General features: G+C 44.6%; 1 protein-coding gene across 8 annotated transcripts in view; it reads left to right on the top strand.

The window, feature by feature from the left end:
• Nucleotides 1–19,300, top strand: part of ANK3 (ankyrin 3) — a 731,099-nt gene that overhangs the window by 522,626 nt on the left and 189,173 nt on the right. For all 8 annotated transcript variants that reach the window (XM_059729850.1, XM_059729852.1, XM_059729851.1 and 5 more), the window contains one exon: nt 10,281–10,379. In XM_059729850.1, the coding sequence (XP_059585833.1) occupies nt 10,281–10,379 (99 nt within the window). The remainder of the gene's footprint in view (nt 1–10,280; nt 10,380–19,300) is intronic.

Below are 19,300 nucleotides of genomic sequence, written 5' to 3'. Positions count from 1 at the left end.
AAACAGCTCTTGCAGGCTGGAATTCAGCCAGCCTGCACAGCTCTTTACAAAACGAGGAAATCTGCGGGTTTCTCTGCTAAAAGGGAAAAGGCAAATCCATGTTTTCTCTGATAAAAATGGGAAATGACTCGTTTTCTCTATTTTTCTGTGGGAAATAGAAAACCCGGATCCCTGCTGCTCACATACCATCATGGAGCAGGCAGAGAATGTTGACTCACCCAGAGAGTGGTAATCTATGGAAGTAAATCATTGTGGTGTGTCGTGACTAGTGGGGTCCCTCAAGGCTCCATCCTTGGGCCCATAATCTTTAACATCTTTATTAACAATTTAGACATTGGTGTCAGAAGCGGACTGGCCAAGTTCACTGAGGACACCAAACTTTGGGGTAAAGCGTCCCCACCTGAGGATAGGCTGGTGATCCAGGTCAACCTCAAGAAGTTCAGAACATGGGTGGATGAAAACCTGATGGCATTCAACACCAAAAAATGCAAGGTACTCCACCTTGGGGGGGAAACCTGCAGCACACTTACAGGCTCGGCCTGTTCATCAGAGCTCCTGGAATAGACTCCCTCCAGAGGTGGAGCAAGCACCTACTGTGGACTCTTTTAAGAAACATTTGGACGTCTGTCTTGCTGGGATCCTTTGACCCTAGCTGACTTCCTGCCCCAGGGGCAGGGGGCTGGACTCAATGATCCTCCGAGGTCTATGAAATATATGAAATTTCCATGAGCATCCATATTTCAGAAGGATCTTCCACAACATTTCTCAGCTGACAGTCTTAAGCTTTTGTGAGGTAAAAGAAGTCCATGTAGAGAGGCTTATGTTGTTCCCACCGTTTCTCCTGCAGCTGGCAAGCTGTGAAGATCATGTCAGTTGTGTCTCTTGATGGGGTGGGCAAAATATCGCCAGCGGGCCAGATCTGGCCCAAGGTGGGTGTTTGTCTGACCTGCAATGGGTCCCTTGGTCCTGCCTGGCCCAGGGACTATCTGGCTGTGGCATGTCCTGCTGCTCCCTGGGCACACAGCGGAGCTAGTGTGGCTCTGCAGCTTGACTGCCTTTCTAGGTAGCCCAGGTGGTGGTGGCTCCTTCTGTCTGCTGCCACTGATGGCCCCAACCCCTCAGTACCAGTGGGGATTCATGCTGCACAGCCCTGACCCTGTGTGCCCTGCACCTGCTCCAGGCTCACCCACCCAGACTCAGCACTGGCACAGAAGCTCCTGCTCAGCATGGGGTGGGGGGGAGGGGAGCAGTCCCTCCTTCTCACCACTGCCAGCACTTCCTGGTGTAGCTTCTGGGAGCCCACACCATGCCAGGTTGCCCTGCATCTGCTCTAACCCTAACAGCCCTTACCTTTTTTTTGTATGTGGATGTAAGATGAGGAGCTTTTCCCACCATGCTGACTGGAGGAAAAAACCTCATCTTATGTTCAAGTAAATATGTTATTAAATAAGAAATCTGCTACCACTGCCCTAACAGGTGACTGGGGGTGGGGCACCTGTCAAGGGGAGGGGCTACCCTTGCAGCCCTTGACAACTCACTAAAACTCATTAAGCAGCTCTCCAGCTGAAATAAGTGCCCACCCCTGCCCTAAACCCACACTGAGATTCCAGGAAGAGCTCTTCAGCAAGTGGAAGGAGACAGTCCAGGAGGGTTCTCACAATGATCTTTCCTGTGGTGGGCAGCAAGATTATCCCTCTGTAGTTCCCACAGTTGGACTTGTCTTATTTCTTGAAGATTGTCACAATCATGGTGTCCCAGAGGTCATCTGGGATTTCCTCATAATTTTAAATCCTTAAGATGAGGCAATGAAGCTGTGATGTGAACTCATCTTCTGTTTGAAGATTTCAGCGAGGTTTCCATCAGCTCCAGATATCTTTTTGTTCTTCATCTGCTTGATGGCTTTCCTCAGCACATCAAGAGTTGGAGGGATTCCAAGATCTGACTGGGTGTTGAGGGATAGAGTTGATAACTCTCATCAACAGCAGAGTCTCAATTGAGAAGATCTTCAAAATGGTCCTTCCAATGGGCATTGATGGCTCCCCTTTCCTTGATCAGTTCTCCCCCATTCTTAGGTCTCAAGGCAGCTGGTCCCTGAATGCTTGGACCATAAATGGCTGTGGTGGCAGTGAAGCAACCGTGCATGTCATGGGTGTCAGCAAGATGTTGGCTCTCCTTAGCCTTGTCTTTTCACCATTTGTTTTTGATTTACAGGTCCTCCTTTGGACCTCTGCTGTGGCTTCTGGGAGATTCAATTTATTTTGCTTGGAGTTTCTTTTGCTTGTTTTGCCAAGTACAAAAGCCTTGCGCTTGTGATTAGTCAACTCTTGGATCTCATGGTCATTCTCATCAAACCAGTGTTGATTTCATAGATTTCATAGATTTCATAGACATTAGGGCTGGAAGGGACCTCGGAAGATCATCAAGTCCAGCCCCCTGCCCAAAGGGCAGGAAGTCAGCTGGGGTCATAGGATCCCAGCAAGATAAGCATCCAGTTTGCTCTTGAAGGTGTTCAATGTAGGAGCTTGAACCATCTCCGGTGGCAGGCTGTTCCAGACCTTGGGGGCTTGGACAGTAAAGAAATCCTTCCTTATGTCCAGCCTGAAATGGTCTTGTAGTAGTTTATGACCGTTCGACCTAGTCATCATCCCTTGGGGCGCTCTGGTGAACAAACGTTCCCCCAGATACTGGTGGTCACCCCTGATAAACTTATAGGTGGCCATCAGATCATTGATGTTTCCTGGTAGAGAATACAAGTGTCTCTTCACAGGCACTGATGATAGTGGCCTTGAGGACAGCCCACATGTTCCTGACATTCTCCTATTATTGTTGATTGGAATTCACCAGTTTTTCATTGAGGCACTGGTGGCTGAGGTCTTGCTTGCTTGGGTCCTTGAGTCTTTCAGTGTTGATCTTCCATCAGCATTGCTTCTGCTGCAACTGTCATTTGGGAGCCATTTTCAGTGATACAACCAAGTGAATGAGTTAGGGATCAGTCCAGCAATCATCATCTCCTAGCATAGCTTGAGTGATGCGGACATCTTTGTGATCCCGGGCACAGACAATGACGTAGTCAGTCAGGTGCCAGTGCTTAGATTGTGGGTGTGGCTATGATGTCGTGTGCTTATTTTACTGGCAGAACAGGGTGTTGGTGATGGTAAGTCCATGTTCTGTGCATTTGGTCAAGAGGAGGATGCCATCTTTCCTACTCCTTCATTGCTGATAGTTCCATTCCAGAGGTTAGAGTTCCTTCCAACTCTGGCATTGAAATCAATGAGAATAATAAGTCTGTCTTCCTCCAGAATGTCAAAAAGTACTTGATCGGCAGCATCAAGAGTCACGGCATATGCACGGATAACAGTGGCATATTGGCTCCTTGCCAGTTTCAGACAGAGCCATGAGGCTCTCCTTAATTATTGAATTGGTTATGAGTTCATTCTTAATGGCAAAACCAACTCCGTAAAGTTGGTGTTCTTCTTCCTGTTTACCCTTCCAGAAGAACGTATAGCCACCTCCATGTTCTTTGAGCTGACTATCTCCTGCTCACTGGGTCTTGCTCAGTGCAGCTACATTGATATTGTATCGCCTGAGTTCCTGAGCCACAATTGCAGTGAGGAACTCTGGTTGTTCATTGTTAGAGTTGTCCATAAGGGTCCTAATGTTCCAGGTCCCAAAAATGATGGTGTGTCTTTATTGGTATTTTTGACTGCAGTAAATGTTATCCCACTGGACACGGTTATCCAGTCAGGAAGAAATACAGAATACTACATTAGACAGGCTATGTTTAGGCAACCTTTTCTAGCCCCCTCCCCATGTGGAGTGAGCAGAGCAGATCCTGAAGAGGGCTACTCAGTTACAGTTACAGCTGCCAAATTGCAGTCCTGTCTCTTCCAAGTGCTAGACAACCTTCTTGTAACTGTTGCCTTTATTCCAGTTCATGACTAGGAGCATTCAGACCTCACAATCCTGCTCCCATCATTATTAGCTGGTCATCAAAGGGCTTGAGGAATGTGCTGGAAAAGCTGTTTTCATGGAAGATGCCTGTTCATGATGCGTTTATCATGGAGAAGCTGCTGAATGACAGCTTCCACATGGCTTTTGACAGAAAGGGACCTTGATCCAGGAACAAGATGATCAAGAGAAATTTTGAGAAAATTATCCAGGAGCACATCTGTGAGGGGCCAGCAGGGGAGTTTATGCTTAGGGGCAATCAACGCGGGTTCATTAGAGGCAACCTGGTGGTCTTCTATGAACAGGTCACAAAAGCCTTGGACACAGGTGTCACAGCGGATGTAGTCTTCCTGGACTTTAGGAAGGCCTTCAACACTGTCTCTCACCCCATCCTCATTAAAAAATTAGGCATCTGTGGTGTCGATGCCTACACAGTCAGATGGGTCGCAAATTGCCTGGAGGGCCGCACCCAGAGAGTGATAGCGGATGGGTCATTTTTGACCTGGAGAAATGTGGGCAGTGGGGTTCCCAACAGCTCAGTGCTTGGGCCCACACTGTTCAATATCTTCATCGGCAATTTGGACAAGGGGATGAAAAGCACCTTGTTCAAGTTCACAGATGACGCTAAGATGTGGGGAGAAGTGAGCACACTAGAAGAGAGGGACAGGCTACAACTAGATCTTGACAGGTTACTGAGCTGGGTGGATGTGAATAGGCTGGGTTTCAATATGGACAAGTGCCTACATGGTCAGATGGATTGCAAATTGGCAGAAGGGTCGTACTCAGAGGGTGGTGGTGGATGGGTCATATTCAACCTGGGGGGAAGTGGGCAGTGGAGTCCCCCAGGGCTTGGTCCTTGGGCCTGCACTGTTCAATTTCTTTATCAGCGATTTGGACAATGGGGTGAAAAGCAACCTGTTCAAATTTGCTGATGATACCAGAATTTGGGGTGAGGTGGGCACGTTAGTAGGGAGGGAAAGACTGCAGAAAGACCTGGATAGGTTGCAGGGGTGGGCTAACAAAAACAGGATGCATTTCAATACTGACAAGTGCAGGGTACTGCACTTGGGCAGTAGTAACCAGCAGCACACTTATAAAATAGGAAACTCCCTTTTTGAGAGCACGGAGGCAGAAAGGGATCTTGAAGTCATTATTGGGTTTCAACACTGACAAGTGCAAGGTGCTGCACCTGGGGAGGAAGAACCAGCAGCATATCTACAGGCTGGGGAACTCCCTGCTCATCAGCACAGAGGCAGAGAAGGATCTTGGAATCACTATTTATTCCAAGATGAACATGGGCCGCCAATGTGGGGACATGGTCAGGAAGGCTAACCACACCTTGTCATGCATCCACAGATGCATCTCAGTCAGGTCTAAGGAGGTGATCCCCCCCCCACTCTATGCGACACTGGTCAAGTCACAGTTGGAGTACTGCGTCCAGTTCTGGGTGCCGCACTTCAGGAGGGATATGGACGGCATCGAGAGGGTCCAGAGGAGGGCCACTCGCATGATTAGGGGGCAGCAAGGGAGGCCCTATGAGGAGAGGCTATGGGACCTGAACCTGTTCAGCCTCCACAAAAGAAGGCTGAGAGGAAATCTGGTGGCTGCTTATAAACTTGCCAAGGGGGACCAGCAGGCAATGCGAGAGTCCCTGTTCCCCCAAGCACTACCGGGGGAAACAAGGAACAACAGCCATAAGTTGATTGAGAGTAGATTCAGGCAAGATATCAGGAGGCACTACTTCACTGTCAGGGTGGCTAGGAGCTGGAACCAACTTCCAAGGGAAGTGGTGCTTGCCCCTGCCCTGGGGGTCTTCAAAAGGAAGCTAGACAGCCACCTAGCTGGGGTCATTTGACCCCAGCATCCTTTCCTGCCCATGGCAGGGGGTTGGACTAGATGATCTACTTAGGTCCCTTCCGACCCTACCAACTATGAAACTATAAGAAAACTGGGGATCTCTGCTGCAGGCTTCATCTGCCTTCACAGCTGTTGAGCTTCTAACATCTTCTTCTGCCTGCTCCACTGTTGAGGACATGTAAACCCATGGCTGGGGGCTGGACAGGCTTATTATAGTGATGACCTGTACTCACCACGTCACAGCAACATAAAAGGATATATGTGGCTTTTCAGGAGGGAAACCATTATCATGTGCTGTCCTCACCCCGTTTTGGTGGTGCTGGTGCTGCTTGGTCCACAACTGCTTATTAATCAGAGTAAGCCCTTTTTATATCAGCTAACTTTCCTTGAAGGTCATTCCACTATTCACTACCTGTGGATGTGTTGGGTAGCAGTACAGCCCTGCCCCACAAGAGTGAAGTATATGGTAAATCACAAACCTTTTGGCTTAGGACTAATATCATGCATAGTTTATATTTTCTCTAAGTAGGTACTAAAGTGCTATTTAAAACTGTGTTTATGGAGTACTTGTGTTAAAACTTGCAGCAGTTTCAAAAAAGGTAAAATCTATCAATCTGGGTCCTTGGTGACAATGTTTATTTGATCTTTTCAGTACACATCGGTAAAAAGGTAGGTTATTAATGATACATTACATAAGCCAAAGCTATAGCATACTCATCTTCTGTTATTAATAAAGAACAAGTTAGCATGCCACATTTCTGTAAGTAATATTTTTTTATCTTGGTGTTCTAGCCATTCTGCTCACCTGCAGTTTTGAGGAAGAACATACAGAACAGTTCGCTGACTGTACAACTTTAGCCATTGAAGACATTGTATGCATCTATGATGCATTCAGCCATAAAACAGACTTTTCAGTAAAACTTAGTTGTCTCTGTTTAGTCACCATGAACCAGGCTTTATATACCCAGCTGTTATTTCTATCCTCAGAATACATTAAAATACACTCTTTAAAATGATATTAATTTTAGTACGGTAGCTACATTTTTAATTTAGATTCATAGATTCATAGATGTAGTGTCGGAAGGGACCTTGTAGATCTTCTAGTCCGACCCTCTGCCCTGGGCAGGAGAGAAAACTGGGCTCAAATGACCCCAGCTAGGTAAACGTCAAGCCTCCCCTTAAAGACTCTCAAGGTAGGAGCCAGCACCACTTCCCTTGGAAGTTGGTTCCAGATCCTAGCCACCCTGACTATGAAGGTAGTACCTTCTGTCTAGTCTAAACTTACTCTCTAACAATTTATAGCCGTTATTCCTTGTTACTCTGGGAGGCACTCAAGGGAACAAAGCCTCTCCCAATCCCTGCTGGTCCCCGCTAGTAAGTTTATAGACCAGGTCCCCCCAAGCCTTCTCTTGCAAAGGCTGAACAGGTTAAGGTCCCGTAGCCTCTCCTCATAGGGTCTGCCCTGCTGTCCCTGGATCATGGAAGTGGCCCTCCTTTGGACCCTCTCAGTGCTGTCCACATCCCTCCTTAAGTGCGGCACCCAGAACTGGATGCAGTACTCCAACTGCGGCCTGACCAGTGTCGCATAGAGGGGGAGGATCACCTCTTTGGCTCTGCTCATGATGCATCTGTGGATGCTTGACAAGGTACAGCCCTACTGATCACGTCCTCACATTGTCGGCCCATGTTCATCTTGGAGTCAGTAATGACTCCAAGATCTCTTTCTGCCACCGTGCTTTCGAGAAGGGAGTTCCCCAGCCTATAGGTATGCTTCTGGTTCCTACTGCCTAAGTGCAGCACCCTGCACTTGTCAGTATTGAATCCCATCCTATTTTCATTTGCCCGCCCCTGTAACCTGTCCAGGTCCCTCTGTAATCTGTCCTTCCCTTCTAGTGTGCCCACCTCACCCCAAATCTTGGTGTCATCTGTGAATTTAAACAGGGTGCTTTGCACCCCATTGTCCAAGTTGCTAATAAAGAAATTGAACAGTGCCGGCCCAAGGACCAACCCCTGGGGGACTCCACTGCCCACTTCCCTCCAGGTCGAATATGACCTGTCCACCACCACTCTCTGAGTAGGACCCTATAGCCAATTTGCAATCCATCTGACTGTGTAGGCATCAATGCCACAGTCACTTAGCTTTTTAATGAGAATGGGGTGGGAGACAGTATCAAAGTCCTTCCTGAAGTCCAGAAAAACTACATCCACTGTGATACCTGCGTGCAATGATTTTGTGACCTGATCATAGAAGGCAATCAGGTTGGTCTGACAGGATCTCCCCCTAATGAAACCATGCTGGTTGCCCTTGAGCATCATCCCTGCTGCTGGCCCATCACAAATGTGCTCCTTGATAATCTTCTCAAAGAGCTTCTCTCGGATTGAAGTAAGACTAACGAGCCTATAGTTGCCTGGGTCCTCCCTCGTCCCTTTTTTAAAGATGGGGACCACACTGGCCCTCTTCCAGTCATCCAGCACCTGGCCAGAGCACCATGAGTGCTCATAAAGCCATGCCAGGGGCCCCATGATAACCCCTGCCAATTCTCTTAACACCCTGGGGTGGAGAGCATCTGGAACTGCTGATTTGAACATGTCCAGCCCCTCCAGAAGATCCTCCCTGACCCTACGCCTGGCGGAGTTTCTCCTGAGTCTGTCCTGAATCTTGGTAGGGGAGTTCCGGTTCCTGCACAAGAAAACGGAGGCAAAAAAATTGTTAAAGAGGTCTGCTTTCTCCTCTGGTGCAACCACCAGATTGCCAAGCATATGCTGCAGGGGCCCCACATTACCTGGGGCCTTCTTCATACTCCCTATATATTTAAAAAAAGACTTTTTGTTATCCTTGATCCTTGATGCAAGCCCTAGTTCTGTATCTGCCTTAGCTTTCCTAACAGCCCCCCTACAGATCCGAGTGGTGAAGGTACACTCCTTTTTGGTGATAGCCCCTCCCTTCCACCAGGTGTATGCCTCCTTTTTAGCAATCAGGCATTCCCAAATGCCCTTGGTTAACCAGGCGGGCTTTGGGGCACTCCTGCCCCCTTTGCTTCTCATTGGGATTGTCACCCCTTGGGCTCTGAGTATCATCTCCTTAAGGAACGACCACTCATCTTGGGCACCCAGTTCCCCTACTCTCCAGGACCTCAGTACCTCTCCCAGTAATCTCGTCAAGTCATTGAAGTCAAGGGCTACTGCCTTGCTGCAGGCCCTTGACACCCTGCGCTGGATGGTGAATTCCAGCAAGCGATGATCACTATCGCCCAGATCGTCGATGACCTGGAGTCCCCTCACCAGGTCGTCGCCTGTGGCCAGGCCCAGGTCCTGCAGGGCATTTCTCCTGCTGGGACTGTGCACCTCCTGAGTTAAGTGGAGGTCCTGTATTTCAGCAAGGAACCTTCATGAGCGGTCAGACCTGGCTGACTGCTCCTCCCAGCAAATGTCCAGGTAATTTAGATCACCCATGACAACTACATCCCTTGCCTTACGTGCCTCTGCAAGCTGACCCGAGAATTTGCAGTCCAGCTCTTCCCCTTGGTTGGAAGGTCTGTAGTAGACCCCCACCGTTAAGTCCTTTTCCCCATGACCCCCACAATAAATTGTTTTTTTTTCATTTGACCCTGTATGGACAAATATATAGACTTCAGAGGTGACAAGACAAAGTATTTATGAGATCGTAAAGTGATATCCTGGGTGCATCTTTTTTAAAACTGTGTGTGTTTGTGTGTGTCTGTCTGTGTCTGTTATATAAATAACTTCAAATTACAGCCTAATTCCATAGTATTGTGCTGCTAAATCTGATTCTGGAATAAAAATTCAATTGTATAAAAACTTTTACTTTAAATTCTTACTTGACATTCTGAATGTTCATGCTATTTACTGTAGGAAATCAGTTGGAGGAAATTTTAGTGATGTAAACTGAAACCAAGGTACCTGAAGAATTTATCAGTAATGCTCAGAAATGAATGTTATGTGCATATCCTTGTTTTTAAAATAAAGTTATTCTATTTTCTTCACAACCACTTGGTTAAATGAGCTCAGAAATATTTTGTTGGATTAGGGTCTTCATAATGGTCCAAGTACTTTAAAACCATTTTGGGTGATTTAAATTGTGTGGTTCTACTCTCCAAAAAACAAATGATTCACCAAATCTACAATAGCTTCAGGGCCCAAATTTAGTCAATACAAGAGTACTTAATCAGAAAATGAACATGCTGGCTCCCTCTGAGGAGCCAGAATTTTCTTTTCCCCCATAGATTTTGCGGGTATTGCCCAGATTTTGCGGAATCCACAAAATCCGCTGAATTGTGAATTTGGTAGGACCCTAACTGTGAAAGTGACTCTGCTTAAACATATGGAAATAAAGCTTTCAATTTCCGTCTATGGTGGTTTTAAAGTAGACTTAATCAATTCTATGAGTAAATTGCATATGGAGTATATAAATGAAAATCACCTAAAAATTACTTTGTATGCTTTATCCTCCACAGAATGACATCACTCCATTACATGTCGCATCCAAGAGAGGAAATGCTAATATGGTCAAACTCCTGCTTGATCGAGGAGCTAAAATTGATGCCAAAACAAGGGTAAGATGAAATATGAATGATATTTTTTACAGCTAATTCCTTTGGCATGTAGTTCTTTTGCTTACAGAACAGACTTAATTCACCTAGAAAGTTTCATAGAATGATTTTCACAATGTTTTTTCATTAAACCATATTTGAAACACATTGCCTAATAAAGCTCAGACCTATCTTTTACTACAGGAAAGCAATACTATGTTATATACAATATTTCATTCTTGAGGGGGAATGGTTCTCACTCCCCTGTAACTGCAGTTGGTTGGTTCGTCAATGTGCTTGAAGGATTTGCAGTTCCTTCCTTTTGCCTGAAAAAATGTTTGGTGGAGGTTGTTTTCTTCCACTTTCATAAGAATCTTTTTTTGTCTCCCCCCTGGATCAAATGCAGGGTAAAATATGTTGGACTAACCCACCTGACCCACCTGACACGTGGAGTCTCCTGCTTAGCTGTAGAATCATACAGCCCAGATACAAGTGGTGATGGGAGCATCTTATAGAGATGAGAGTGATTTAAATCCCTGTCCTATTCAGTGCTTAGCTACTTCATTGGGAGTATCCCTGTGTTCCATCAAGGAGGATGCCTCTAGAGAACATCAACATATTTGGTTATATGCTACTTGAACTGTGATGAAATATGACTTGTTAAATGGGTAAAAACTCATTAAGGTAGGATTTTTGATACTTTATTTCACTAGCAACCAAAATAATTTAAGAAAACATAAGACAGATGCTGCTATAATCCCTGCCTCCAGCTCTGTAAGTGGTTCCTGCCTGTGCACATGAAAGATTTTGAGTAAATGGGAAGTGTTGCAATAGCTTTACCTGTCATACATTTGGCAGCTTCATTTTTCTTGGTGAAACATTAATTTTTCATCATCCATTACAATATACTTTTTTTCGATAATTACCCAATAAAAATTCTAAACAGTAAAGATATTTGGCTAAAGAATGCCTTTTATGTAGTTTAGGTAGTTTTTCTTGTGTTCAAAAGTCTGAGATCTGATGCAAAATGTGTTTAGGCACATTCATGTTTTTGATTGATTGTTCGTATTCTGTCATATATTTAAAATCAGAATCACCTCTTCAGAAACAGGATCAACTAAGCATTTCTTCTTTTGTCAGTCTTCCACAAGTTGTTTTTTTTTTCCTTCTCAACATACCTTTATCAAAGGCTCCTGATTTCCACTTCTTTAAATGAATGAATTTCCACTTCTTTAAATGAATGAATATAAGTGAAGTAATATCTCTTTAATCATTGTAGCGTGTTCTGGCCAGTTTCCTTTTTACTATATACTACCAGAATCCTAGTTTGTTGCAAAGGTCTGGCACCTCTGTTTTATCTAATCTCTTTGCCAAGTTCACATGAATTGTTTGTCATCCTTTGGTTATATGTAATGCCCAGCAAATTGATTAACTGTATACATCTGTTACATAGGTGGTGATGTACCACACTGCAGCTCTTAGTGGTGTGCAAAGCAGGCCCTATTCATTGGGATTTGGATTCAGCCCAAATCAGGGACAGTGATTCGATTAGTTGATTCAGATCATTGTCCCTGATTTAATTCAGCCGAATCCAAATCTGAAGATTCGATGCTGATTTGGAGAATCAGCGATTTCTACACAGACACAGCTTTAAAAGTTTTTTCTACATACCTTGAGGTTGCAGGCATGGCTCATGAACGCTGTAATGCAAGGGTGCATGGAGTGTCCCACAGGAGTGTGGGGGGCCCCTCCGTGTGCTCGGCGGCAAACCTGGAAGTGGACCAGAAGTGCTTCCAGTCCACTTCCGGGTCTGCCAGGGAGCATGCAGGCCCCCCCCCCCCCGCAGCATCCCCCTGGCTTGGCAATCAGCCACAGGGGGACACCGGGTGCCCCCCCCCGACCCAGGAGGCACCAGTTGCCAAGCTGGGGGCCCCCTGTACAGTCCCTGGTGGACCCAGAAGTGCTTCTAGTCTACTTCTGGGTCTGCTGCTGAGTGTGCGGGGGAGCCCCCCCGTGCTCCTATGGGACATTCTGTTTGCCCCAGCACTGCAGCATACATGAGCCCCTGCTACCTAAAGGTATGTAGAAAAAACATTTAAAGCTGTCTCTATGTCTGAATCACCGAATCTCTCCGAATCAATTTGGGGGGTTCCACTTCGATTCGGAGAGATTAAAGGGTCCTCTGTTTCAATTTGGACTCAGAGATTAGGCCACTGAATTGGGCTGAATCTCCACCAAATTGAATCGGGGACCGAAGCTTTGTGCAGCCCTAGCAGCTCTGTAGATTAATGGTACCTAAATAAAGATTTTTGCTTGCATCAGTTGGTATTTAAAGCAAATTATAGTATATACAGTCTGCAAATTCTGCTAATCTTTGCTTTTCCTTATATCATATTTAGATTTTTTATGTTTAAATTCTTAAGTTTTTATAAAGTTTGATCATTCAATAATCTGGGGTCATTTTCTACTGTTATTAAAATACATGACATTAATTTAGATTTACTGCATATGGCCTGGGCAAAGTTGTAGTGCCTACAATTAGGCAAAGTTGTAGTATCTACATGACTAATCATCCAAGGAGAAACAAGCTTTAAGCTGCTCATGCGATATTGCAAATTCTTTCCATTTTGCATCTTAGTATCTTAGGTAACTTTTTATGTTTAGGCCAGAGTGCTCCCAAGAACCATTCCCAGAAAGCACAGCCTGCTATCCCTCTCCTAATTTAATCAAAAGCATGGGTTATCTATGGCCAAATACTACCACTGCATCACTGCACTTTTAAACTTAGTTTGGCAAGGTGCCCTTCATGTATTCATTACGTTTCCTCACTTATCACAGCAGTATTTTTTTTAAATCTGTGATTGCTCTGAAACAGAAAGTTGCGGCGGGGGGTTGAGGGGGTTCTTCATCTGTTATATGTAGTTTTTGTTACTACTTGCTGTGTTTTATCCTACCAACTCATTGTAAATTCCTGTCTGCATGTCTACCAGTCCATCTCACTTACATATTTGTCTGGGTCCCCATCACCCAAATGTTTGAGTATCTCTCACTCTTTAATATATATATTGATGATAAAGCACAGGATGATTTTATCGTGTTTACATATATACTGTTACTGCTTGCCCCATATTATCTGGCTGTGTGACAACCAGTGGGACCTATGATTTTGACAGCTTGGTTATAATTATTAAGGGACATTCAGTTTGAAATTCTAATCATACCACGTATTTCCATACTCAAAAATAATTACTGTATCTTTGCAGGTCTGAGACCAGTAGTTCATGATTAGTTTCAGTTTCAAGTTGCAGCTGTAGAAGAAATCATGAAACGTTGTAGTCACACGCATCTCTTTCTTGATGTTGACATTCATTTTGTTTTTGTCATTATCACATCTCTAGCATATATATTCTATCAGTCACTCATTCCCATGATGCTGTAGCACTGCTGCTGGCAGCTTTTGAAATACATAGGGAAATACTTGATCTATTTCATGGGGTCAGAGTATTGAAGTACCTGTCAGTGCCTGAATCAAATCCTGTCAGTACCTGAATCAAATCCTCATTCTCTTTTGGGCTGTGCCATTCCAGCCCATTCTGTATCATAATGAAATAATTTTTCACGTGAACTGTTTGAACTACACAACTGAGTATGCATTTACCAACATAGGTCAACATTCTTGTAGCACTCCCTTTTTTCTTCTGAACTCCCTTTTTTTCACCTTCTAGTCCCTACAGGTGCCATATCACCTGAATCCTAACATCATTACATGCAATCATCCTTATTATTGCTTTCTTGCGTAAGTACAGACTTGCTGAAACTTATGCTTGGCCTTGTTCAGTTTATGGTTACTACTACTCTTTGCACACTAGTCCTTACAGTGTCCAGGACTTGCTATAATCATCCATGCTGTGAAAGTGATGCTGCCCCCAAATGAAGATAAAATTTTCGCTCTTTCTAAACGTTGAGCACACTCTGAAAGGCACTTTCAAGAAGCAGTACCTGTCTATTGATACACTGAGCATACAAATCATATATTCTTCCTGTGTCCAGGGAGATTCTGCTAGTGTATTTCATGCTGAGGAACTTGACTTCTGAAATCTTGGCCAGTATTATTATTTGTGGATAAGGGGGAATATTTTCTCTTGATTATGTTTGGTGTTGATGCATAGCTTTATGTTACAATTCCTGATGAGTGCAGGGTTCTGTGTTCTGTGAATGACACTACTTTCTGTCATGTTTGACAGACATGTTTCCTCTAGTCTCTTTCTAAGACTTGGGGAACATGGTGCTTTACATATGCAACAGGCTGTTCTTCGTTCCCCTGTAACTGTATTGTGTATGACACTGGGATATAACCTTTTCCTATGAGTTATACCTTATTCTGATGCAATCAGCTTGTTTGAAATTTGGTTAAGATTTCATATTGCAATTATTTTACAGACTCTATGGTATGCATCCTCTTGACTATACCCACATCCTCATGCATGTAAACCCTAATCTGATTGCTTTCCTGGTATAATAATTCTTTCTTGCTTTATTATTTTTCTTTTGTAGATCATTGACAGTTTACATTCATCCAGAACTGGAATATGTTCGTTAGTGAAGGAGCTATAGTTCACCTTTGGTTGTTTTTTTTTCTTTATTATAGTTTCTTTAAACTATCGCTTTGTACAGCCACTTGTGCTCCAGTGTTTACTTTGTATGTCGCTTGTAGGTCACCTGTGATTAATTTTCTTAGCCATACTTTTGAGTGGAGTGTCTTTTTTTACTATGTTCATAAATGACTTGCCCTCTTACTTTTAGGAATCCTAATATACTAGTTCTAACCCATGATTTTTCTGTTTTCTTTGCATAATTTGTGAAGTGACTGGATTTATTACAGTTTGTCAAATACTGGATGTTGTTGACCTTGATGATTACAGTTATTTCTTCTGTGCTTCCTTCAAGCACCCTTGTTGACTGTTCTCTCCTCTCCTATGTATGAGTCCATTCTTGTTCATAGACTTTCACTATCTTTTTAAATGATGAACCAAATAACCTTGGCTTTAATAGAAGCATCTTAATAATTTAGGTTCATAAGACAAAATTGCCTGTGATTTTCTTTACTGGTTCCCTTTTTCTGGGTCCTTATCCGGGAACAATGTATTTTGAAGGTAATGTTTTTTTGTTTGTTTTGTTTCATTTTTTAAACAAACATGGAGATTGTCAAGGATTTTTATCCGAACTAACTTGTACCCTTCTATTGTACAAATTGAGTGCTTCTGCAGCAGCCACTGTCAAATGGTTCTTTCTTGTTGTTTTTGCTCATCTTCTATTGTATTAGCCTTTTTGACTTTCACATGTAGTTCAAGTGGCTGTTTAAATCTCTTCCAAGTTTCCATAACTTTAAGACTATTGAGGTTTTATCCATTTTAGATATGTAGGCTGCTCAGCAGCCATTTTAATTTGACTTTTTTCTTGTTTTCATTCTAGTATCACTTTCATTAAATATTTGGAAGCTGTTTGTTCTTTTCCATGATTTGCCAATACTCCTATGCCTTCCCATTATAGTACTATGTTGTACTTCACTTATAACTAAGCCATTTTTTAGCATAATATATTTTTCTGGAATGAAAAGTAGATGTGATAGAAATAGGCAAAAGGAAAAGGTATAGAGTTATTAGCTTCTGACTCTGAAGGAGCTGACAGATAGGATAAAGAATGAGGGATAGATGAAGTTTGGGAACATTTTGACTTAACTACTGCAGTTTCCCTATTCCCTAGCAAGTCTCCAGTATATTAAGATAGAATAAACAGTCATGATTTGCTTCACTTTTCTGTTTATGCCCGGCCACTTGTCTCTCATTGTTGCACTGTCCTGGTACCACCAGGACACCATTTTCTGACAGTCAGGTGATGGAATGGTAGAATTAGCAAGAAATAAAAAATATATACTTAAATATTTGACAAAAAGGAGAGAAGTTGGAGGAAGAAGCGAAATAGAGGGAAATTTAAGAAAACATAAAAGGCAGAGAGAAGGAGAGAGATGAGAGGAACGTGTTTTTCAGAAAAGATATAATGTGTATGCCCAGTTTTCCTATTGAAAAAGACATATATTACAAGAAAGCATTTCTGATGCCTTTTTTGATCCCTTTATTTTTTCCCAAACTCTACAGTTTTGTAACACTGTAGACTCAGTGCAGCCCCAGCATCATGCTGTATAACAAAGACTTCAGATATTTCCTGTGACTGAGTATCCAGTATTTAAGGGTTGTAGGTTTGAATGGGAAAGGGCATCCAAGACTGTGGCAACTGATACACTTACAATATTACATTACATGGTTCTGTTGTGGGGTGTAGTCATTCTGGGGGTACTGGAGATACGTTGGCAGGTACCTCTCCACTTTAACCTGCTACATCCCCCCCTGCCCCGATGCCTCAATTTACATTTTCACTGTCTGGCTTTCCCAAAATTCATCTATCCCTCATTCTTTATCCTATCTATCAGCTCCTTCAGAGTCAGAAGCTAATAACTTTGTACCTTTTCCTTTTGCCTATTTCTATCACATCTACTTTTCAATCCTCACCTCCTGATGCCTCAATTTACATTTTCACTGTCTGGCTTTCTTCCCTGCAGCCAAGCTTCTGGCTTCTTTACTATACATTCCATTCGGGAAGAGCACACATACCAACTGCAGATGCTTCCTTCACCTGACAAAGGGTTTTTAAACCCAAGAGCTTGCCAAGATATATTTCTCCAACTATTCAGTTGGTCTAATAAAATATATCACATCTGCTCAAAGAACGTTGCTTGCCTGTTTCTTATACTAACATGCCTAGAACCAGAAACCCAGTTGACACATACAAGTGACATGAGTTTTGCTTTCAACAGTTTGAGGTGCACTTTCACAGAAGCCCCTGCACCTGTCTCCTTGAGACCTGGCAAGCTCCATGCCCTCAGAAGGGGCTACCATCCCTGCTGCTTTCACCCCCTCTGCCTTAATACACACACAACATGAGTTTTGCTTTCAACAGTTTGAGGTGAAGGTTCACAGAAACCTCTGCACCTATCTCCTTGAAACTTGGCAGGTTTCATGCCCGCAGAAGGGGCTATACTCCCGGAGGTTTTCATCCAGTTCTGCAAACAAATTACAAAGTTACAGGTATCTTAGTGATTCCCCATTATAGTCTATGACTGAATCAGTGCCGAATCTTTCAAATCCAATTCGGCCAAATTAATTTGGGACAGTGATCCGAATCACCAAATTGAATCACCCCCCACCCCCCTGCCCCAATCGGCCAAATCTGAATTGAATACTGGCCACTTTGCACAGGCCTAGTAATTGCAGCATGTCAGAGCAACCGCCCTGCATGTTTATAGGCACTTCTAGATTTTAAGTGGAAATTAATGGAAAATCATCCTAGTTTTGAAAACTCAGGGGATTCAGATAATATTTATACATGCAAACTTTGTTTTTATCTAAGATAAACCTCTAAGGGTGCGTCCACACATGCAGGCACATGCACTTGCAGCAGCTCAAATAGAAGTGGTTCAAATTTGAGCCAGGGCTTTTTGCCTGAGTGCATGTGCCTGGACCTGCACTTTGGTGTGGGGCAAATTGTGCCACTTTGGGCAAAATAACCCTGCCTGGCTCCTTCTGGATCTGCAGCCAGGGGGAGCTAGAGCTATAAAAAGCTTCCTTGTGCTGGCCCTAGCAATATAAAAACGTGCCCTAGCAAGTATCTCAGGGCTACTCACTCTCAGGAGCTTCTGGGCCCCAGTCAATTGGTATCTGGGGTCACTAGCCCCTTGTGCCAGCTGGACTGCTGAAGCATCATCCCAAATCCATTTTTTTTTAAAACCCCAAATCTATGTTCTTCACAATGAGAACAAAAGACCACTACACACACACACACACACACACACACACACATAGAGAGAGAGAGAGAGAGAGAGAGAGAGAAAGACTGATCAGTTGGGTAATACTTTATTGATATATTTACAATGTTAAAGCAGTTTGGAAGCCTACCAGTGTCTCTATCATCATAATTAAATAAATACTAAATATATATATATATATGTTGATGTGTACTCTTGGTTTTCTTCTCATATAATGGGCGTGTGATGGGGGGATGTAGGGTTTGCAGGAGAGGGGAGAGAACGGGTGTGGGAGAAGGCAGGTGGGTGTGTGGGTGGGTTCAGGGATGTGTGGGGATGAGGGTGGATGTGTGGGTAGGTGTGCAGTGATTGCAGGGGGACTGTGGGTGTGGGGGGACCTGGTGGGGGGGCTTCTCAGGAGGGGTGGGTCTCCTGGCTCCCACAGGGTGCAGGCCCCCCACACAGCACATAGACTGCTCCCTCTGCAGGGTCCCAGTCACCCTTCAGGGCCATAACCCACCTCCCCCCCTGGGTCCCAGCCACCCTGCAAGGCCACTGCCCCCCTGTGCAGGACCCACAACTTACCCCCTACAGCAGCAGTGGAAGTGGGGCACTCAAAGCCTGCTGCTGCCAGCCTCCCCCCCCCCCCCCCCGCCCCACCTGCAGTTCAATGTAGCCCTGAGCAGCTCAGAGCTGGTGCTGCTCGCGCTACTCATCAGGGACTGGCGCCAGTCACTGGCATCACCCGGGGGGTGGCGCCACTTGCAGGGAATGTGTGTTGCACTGAGCCAGGTCCTGCCAACACTGGGGCCACTAACACCACCAGCCTGCGCCAGTTCCATGGTGGCAGGATCCGGGTTGGCTCAGCACACTGTCCATGCGCACTGTGCTGGGTGCTACCTCCGGCAGCAGTGCTGCTTGTCCCACAGTACCTGCAGGTAGGAGGCGTGCAGCAGGACCTGGCCCAGTGCAGCTCACTAATCCGGCTTTGCACCAGAGAGGGAGGCATGGCTCTGGGAGATGTGGCTCCTGTGCAAACTCACACTAGCTGCATGGCTTGGGCTGCATCAGGTCAGGCCAGTGGGGT

Source organism: Alligator mississippiensis, chromosome 6 (assembly GCF_030867095.1).
Source record: "Alligator mississippiensis isolate rAllMis1 chromosome 6, rAllMis1, whole genome shotgun sequence".
Taxonomy (NCBI): Eukaryota; Metazoa; Chordata; order Crocodylia; family Alligatoridae; genus Alligator; species Alligator mississippiensis.
This window is presented reverse-complemented; position numbering and strand designations above follow the sequence as displayed.